The 6,814-nt window shown below is 33.0% G+C and overlaps 1 protein-coding gene across 5 annotated transcripts in view; it reads left to right on the top strand.

The window, feature by feature from the left end:
• LOC144959976 (SCO-spondin-like) overlaps positions 1–5,196 on the top strand; it is a 132,057-nt gene extending 126,861 nt beyond the window's left edge. For all 5 annotated transcript variants that reach the window (XM_078892862.1, XM_078892865.1, XM_078892866.1 and 2 more), the window contains 2 exons: positions 2,923–3,642; positions 4,959–5,196. In XM_078892862.1, the coding sequence (XP_078748988.1) occupies positions 2,923–3,642; positions 4,959–5,145 (907 nt within the window). In that variant the 3' untranslated portion in view covers positions 5,146–5,196. The remainder of the gene's footprint in view (positions 1–2,922; positions 3,643–4,958) is intronic.
• Positions 5,197–6,814: the final 1,618 nt, after the last annotated feature.

Here is a 6,814-nt window from a genome sequence, read left to right on the forward strand (position 1 = left end):
GGTTAATGCTAGCATTACATTTTATCATTGTATAACACACTGTTTAGGTGCAGTTAATGCTAGCATTACATTTTATCATTGTCCAACACAATATTTAGGTGCGGTTAATGCTAGCATTACATTTTATCATTGTACAACACAATATTTAGGTGCGGTTTATGCTAGCACTACATTTTAGCATTGTACAACACAATGTTTGAATTGCCTATGCCAAAAATTGAGAGCAATGATCAGAATCTGGCACGCCCATTTTGTGGTTGATGTGTACTGAGGATACCTTTGATGATTAAACCATCTTATCTCCTCTTTATAAGACGAGCAAATCCTACAAAGTAAAGTTGAAGCATTTAAAAAAAAATTGTTTTTGCAAACCTAAAAACCTAAAAAATTGCTTTCGGTTTATGTAATGCACAGTTTAAAAATTTGTTTCTTTTTTCTGAACTGTGTGGTAACGAATTGTTATGAAATGTTTATTCGAAAATCGGATCATGCTGTTTGTTGTAATATTATATTATTATATACCTTTGATATCGCACGTCACAGGCAGTGCCTTTTGATTATCACATCATCATGATCAGCTGAGTAAACGGAAAGAAATATCTTTATTATATTCAGTTACATCAAAAAAGAGTCTAGCAAATGGGGAGATTTCTTTCATTATTTTGTACACGATATAAAGAAATACTACGTGCTATAAATAGCTGATCACATGACATTAACGAGATGCAGCTTACGTCGTGTGATGTTAAAGGTATTTTCAGTATTTGATTTAGAATATCTTTAAAATGTAAAATAATGCAAAGGAAAATATAGGTTTATTAATATTATTGTATATTATTCTAAACCATGATCCCCGCTCATTATCAAAATAGAAATTATTTTATTTATTTTTTTATTTTTTTTGGTTTTAATTTTAGTTTGTAAATTTAATTAATTTTTTTTTACACTTTATTATAAATTTCTTTTAATTTTTCAGAAATATTTGGTGTTGTCATCATAACCATTTGCACATTCCCAGCCTTGTTTTATCAAATTGAATGCATGCTATTGATTATAATATCACAATTTGTCATTGATATTGAATCATGTTTATACTTAATTTTTGTTTTTGCTATTGGCATTTTAACGCAAACATGGCGTCTTGTACAGGTAACACAATATGTGTTGTTTGTATATTGTATTTGGTTATACATTGACAATCACGGCTGCTTGCATGAACCAGTCCTTATAACAGATTGCAAGGAAACGTATTAATTTTTTAAAGCAAATACTTAAGTCGAAGCTACGTTTTTAAAAAAACAATGTTTCTTAAGACGCAATGAAGAAAAATAGGAATTTAATCTTATTTAATAATCCACTAATTTGCATTAGATAATATTGGAATTAAACTGGAGAGACCTAAGAACAATTGCATAGTTGTAACTTACTCGCTTATGGGTCGAAAAGTCTTTTTTTTAATTTCCTCACGAAAACTGATTCTTCATTCATGGATTCATAGCACAAGATTACAAACCTACTTTCTTACGGAGCTTCCCTCCTTTTATGAGTTATCATATTTATACATGTCTCAAAATTAAACGTGTTAAAAATTATAAATGGGGCCAAAGGATTTTCATATTGCGCAATGCGCTTCACAATGCTACTTCAGCGGACAATATGGAACCAAACTTCAATTTTATTCAGTGAAAATTGCCGGTTAAGCTTTAGAAAACCATTTGATGTTTAACATTTCTATCAGGCCGACATATTATACATATACTAAATTTTCATCTTGTAGCACAGTGCGTGGTAATTACTTACAAATTGATTGATGCTATTTAAACATGATAGATTTTTATGCTTAAATTATTAATTTATTGTTTTGTTTTATTTGCATATTGTAAAGCGCCCCTGAGTACATTGTGGATCTAGGCGCTATATAAATTCATTCATTCATTCATTCATAAGCGTATTTGATAAGTATACTGTCTTTCTTACAATCTCAGAATCTGACTGAAAAAGGTAATAATTTAGATATGAGTCGAGTCGGTCGTGTAAAGTGTGCAAAGTATTTTACTGTGATACTAGGCTGCTAGAAGCTGTGGATTGTAAAAAGTAATAAACAAAATTGAATATAACCGCTTCAAAAAAGAACAAAATACCAAAACACGGAACATTTTGGGCTCAAAGCCCTTCTTCAGCCAGCAACAACAACAAAAAAACAACAATAAGACATAAATTACTACATCCCAGATAGACAACAGAGATATTTTAGGTCCTCTCTGTTGAAAAATCTTGGACGTAAAAAAAAAATCTCTGTCGTCTATCTGGAATTCAGTAATGTATTTATGTCTTTATTGATTCTTGTTGTTGGCTGATGAAGTGTTTTGAGCCCGAAACGTTCCGTGTTTCGGTATTTTGTTCTTTTTTTGAAGCTGTTATATTCATTATTGTTTATTACTTTTTAAAATATTTTACTCAACAACAACACAACACCGATGCCAGATTTTTGTGATTATTTTCACATATCGAGTTACCAACCAACCGCAATGTCGCATGACTTTGCTAGATAGAGACATACCATTTTTGAGCCACCGACCAATGTAACATCCTAAACTGCTAAAAACCCAACACATTTCTAAATTCTGATTATTTTTATATTGAGTTCAAGTCATTTTTAGGCTCTGTGCCATCTCAATTTAATTCCAGACACGGGCGATAATTGACATGTTATATAAAATCTTTCCTAGCGAATAGAATTCCCTCTGGTCTTATCTATATTTTTTACTGGAAGAAAAATAATCAGAGTTTCAATAATTCATATAGTCACATCATTTAAAGATCCAAATCTATCATCCCAATATATTTCCTTTAGCTTTGTTCCATATTCATATTATATTTTTCTTATCTAATTTTCATTTTCTTTCAATCCCGATATTCCAGGGCCACACAACAAAGCGACAATCCTAAAGAAAAAGGTGGATCCCCTTTCGTGTCCTTTGGAAGCAACACTGGAAGCGGACATAGCACTGGTGGTAGTCAGGGCGGAAGTGGTAGTAGCCATGGCCGAAGTGGTAGCCATCATGTCAGCGGCGGTGCTCATAGCGGAAGTAGTAGTAGCCATCGTGTCAGCGGCGGTGTTCATAGCGGAAGTAGTAGTAGCCATCATGTCAGCGGAGGTGTTCACGGCGGAAGTGGTAGCCATTTTGTCAGCAGCGGTGTTCACGGCGGAAGTGGTACGAGTAGCAGCAGTAGCCATGGAGGTGTCGTAGTCCAAGGGGGCAGCATTCCTCACAGTGGGACATTTGTTCACCGAGGTAGCAGCAGCAGAGTTGTAAGCCAGGGTGGTACAATTGGTTTTGGAAATATCGGAAGCGGACATAGTAGTAGCAGTGGTAGCCAGGGCAACTCTGGCTTCAGCGGAAGTCATCACTTCCAAGGGGGGAAGACATTTGTCTCTCACGGTGGACAACCTGTGGTGGTAACTGGCGGTAGTAGTGTTCGCAAAACAGGGCCACTATCCTCTTCCTCCTCCTCACAGTTGTCATCTTTGCAATCATTACACCCATCGTCATCATCATCATCATCTTCGTCATCTTCATCATTCCTGAGTGGAAGTCAACATGGTGGAATACAAGTTGTACGTCATGGAAGTAGTCAGAGGTTGGTCTAAACATTCATCTTCGACATCTCCTCCTCTTCCTTATCTTCCTTCTTCCTATACTTTTGATCCTCCTCCTCCTCCTTCTTCTCAACATAGAGAAGTTTTCCATGAGATATTTTTTCGAAAAAAAATGACCAATAACTTGCGACAAACATCTCAAAGCTGAGACCTCGGAGGAGTGCAAAGTTTTAGATTTGGGGGCAAGTTGAGAGTTTTGTAAATTAACTTGTCTATGTTCGAATACTTTATTTTTCTGGCTAAAATGACAAAAATGTATTTTTAAAAAAGTCCGAAAGCTATGTAATTATTAGCCAATTGAAATAAATTTCCCCTACAGACTCCACGGAGTCGATGTTCAGCCTGGTTTCTGAAGCTTTAAATAAATGACAGTCCCAGTTCTGTTTCTCTCTTCTCACCGACTGTTTTTAAGATTGTTTTTACTGAAATAAATGCCATTTTGACCTAACGCACGAATAGAATTTTAACTCATATTTAAATAAAAGCAATAACTATTTGATATACATAATCTCGTTGAACAAAGGAAGCTGTACAAGAGAACGATAAGTTCTTGTAAATATAGTCGAACAAAGATTGATCTACGCACTGTTGGATTTGTTTGAAAAAAAGGTCTGAATAAGAAAAAAATATATATTGTTTGCATTGTAACGAATGTGACGATTATGTTGATGGCTGATGATTATTAATTGATGATGGTAATAAAAGAGGATAAACGAAGTATGGATAATGAATAAACAAACTCAAGTCATGTCTTGTTTGCTGGGGGATGAAAATCGGAAGAAGATTTATTTGATTTAAAAAAATACATAGCTATACTAGTGGTGGGATAATAATTTCGCTTATAGAGTAATAATAATACAATAATAATAATAATAATAATAATAATAATAATAATAATAATAATAATAAATAATAATAATAATAATAATAATAATAATAATAATAATAATAATTAAAAACAAATAAAAAAAAAAAATAATAATAATAATAATAATAATAATAATAATAATAATAATAATAATAATCACAGCTTATAATAAAAAAAGAATAATAGTAATAATAATGTCGAGTTTACTACGATAATTCTAACAGATTACTCTATAGTTGGTAAGGAGAGGGTTAATATTCTGGCGGATGCCACTGTAGTCAATTTCAGTGAATCTCTCCAGATCCCCCCCCCCCCCCCAAAAAAAAAAAGAAGAAAAACCCTGCCACATAGTGGGTAGGGGGTGTTGGAAAAATGAATCTTTCAATTAATATAATCACAAATATTTTTTTTTTTCTGTTTAATTTACAGAGGATGTATATATAGCTGTCGCGGAGCACAGCCCGGTCGTTACGCCTATTGTAACAGCAGATGTAAAGATTACATCGTCTGCACATCATCAGGAAAAGAGAGAAGACGACAATGTCCAGAGAGGAAGTTTTGGGACGACATGGTCAAAAGATGTGTTCGCAAGTCCAGTACTTGTATCTCGGTTTAATGTTAATTACACTGCCTAATATGCTTAATAAATACTCCTCTCTTCTTGTCACATTTGAACTCATCCCGTGTTTCATTTTCCGACGCCAAAATACATAATTTTTATATAATCATAATAATAATTTTACTCTTTCTATATTTTCCTCTGTTCGAATGTAACTTTGTATGTATTTTAGGAAAGGGAAACTACAGAACTTCATCATCATCCATGTATTGCGTTACCAAAGCTTTAATATTGTTCTTCCGTTTCATCATAGCTTCAGTTAAAACTGTCTAAAACAGCTTCGAAAAAGAACAAAATACCAAATACGGTTCTTCTCGGGATCCAAACCCTTCTTCAGTAGAAAAAAATGTTTACATTATTTTTGTTATTGTCAGAAGAAGAGTTTCGAAAGAGCCCGAAACGTTCTTTGTCCGATGTATTGTTCTTTGTCGCAGATGTCAATATTTATTTTTGTTCATTACTTTTACATTTCACAGCTTCTAGAAAGCTTCGTATCACTTTGTCTTGATTTATAACTATCGTACGTACACCGAATGAAACACATTGAAATATTTGATAATAAAAAACTTCAAATATCTATCAAATAAGAATATTCCCAACTTGATAAATAGTCAATGTGTTCTACTGGGTGGGGATCCTGAACTCCCATAGTGGGCAGGGAGGTACATACTGTGTCTTCTATCCCCTTATATCTGTTTTCCAACATGCTTTCTGTCTTTGTCTCGGAATAAGATTACTTGGTTTTGTCCTGGCTCTGGCCGGGGTCCTAGATGGGAGGGAAACAGTCAAATGCATAGTTATTGTTTTGGGAGATGATATTTTTTTCCTTGTAAATCATCTCTCTGTCATGTATTTTTATTTTTATTTTGAATGTATAATGTAAGCATTTGAGTGTGTTCCTCTTTGTTGGGATTTGTGCTTGTGTCTGGATGAGACTTGTAGGTGATTTCAAACTAAGTACATTGGTGGTATGCTCTTGGAATCTACATCTGATCCCTATTTGTTCCCAGTTCCCCTTTGTCTTACTTTTTCTTGGGTGCTTTAATTGTAATTCTATAACTTTTTACTATCCCATTTTCTTCCTTTTTACTGGCGCTGATATAACCTAAATGTGTTGCAAGCGCCGTAAAACCCTTAAAAACATAAAAACAACAATGTGTTCTACACCGGTTTATATCAATGCTCTCTTTTTTTTACACTCCTACATCATTTGTCGCTTTTAATGTGGCTTAGCATTCTTGTTCTGAAATTCAATCGTTTGTATCCGCTTACGGCATGCTGTTGGAGTCTTTCTAAAAGGAGGAGAGAACAGATATTATTATTATTATTATTATTATTATTATTATTATTATTATTATTATTATTATTATTATTATTATTATTATTATTATTATTATTATTATTATTATTATTATTATTATTATTATTATTATTATTATTATTATTATTATTATTATCATCATTTTTTTGTGGATGAGAGATTTTAGGTTTTCCTTGTGAACTATCTCTTCCTGATATAAACTGTAATTGTCAATGTGGTTTTTAATAAAATATTAATTTTAATGCGCTTGTAAAGCGTTCGTAAAGCGCTTTGAGCACGTTTAGTGGATATTTCGCGGTATAATAGCTCAAGTTAAAAAAATAAATTGTAAACAATGATTGAGTG

This window comes from Berghia stephanieae, chromosome 14 (assembly GCF_034508935.2).
Source record: "Berghia stephanieae isolate SIO BIC M18660-M18661 chromosome 14, UCSD_Bste_1.3, whole genome shotgun sequence".
In the NCBI taxonomy this organism is placed as follows: domain Eukaryota; kingdom Metazoa; phylum Mollusca; class Gastropoda; order Nudibranchia; family Aeolidiidae; genus Berghia; species Berghia stephanieae.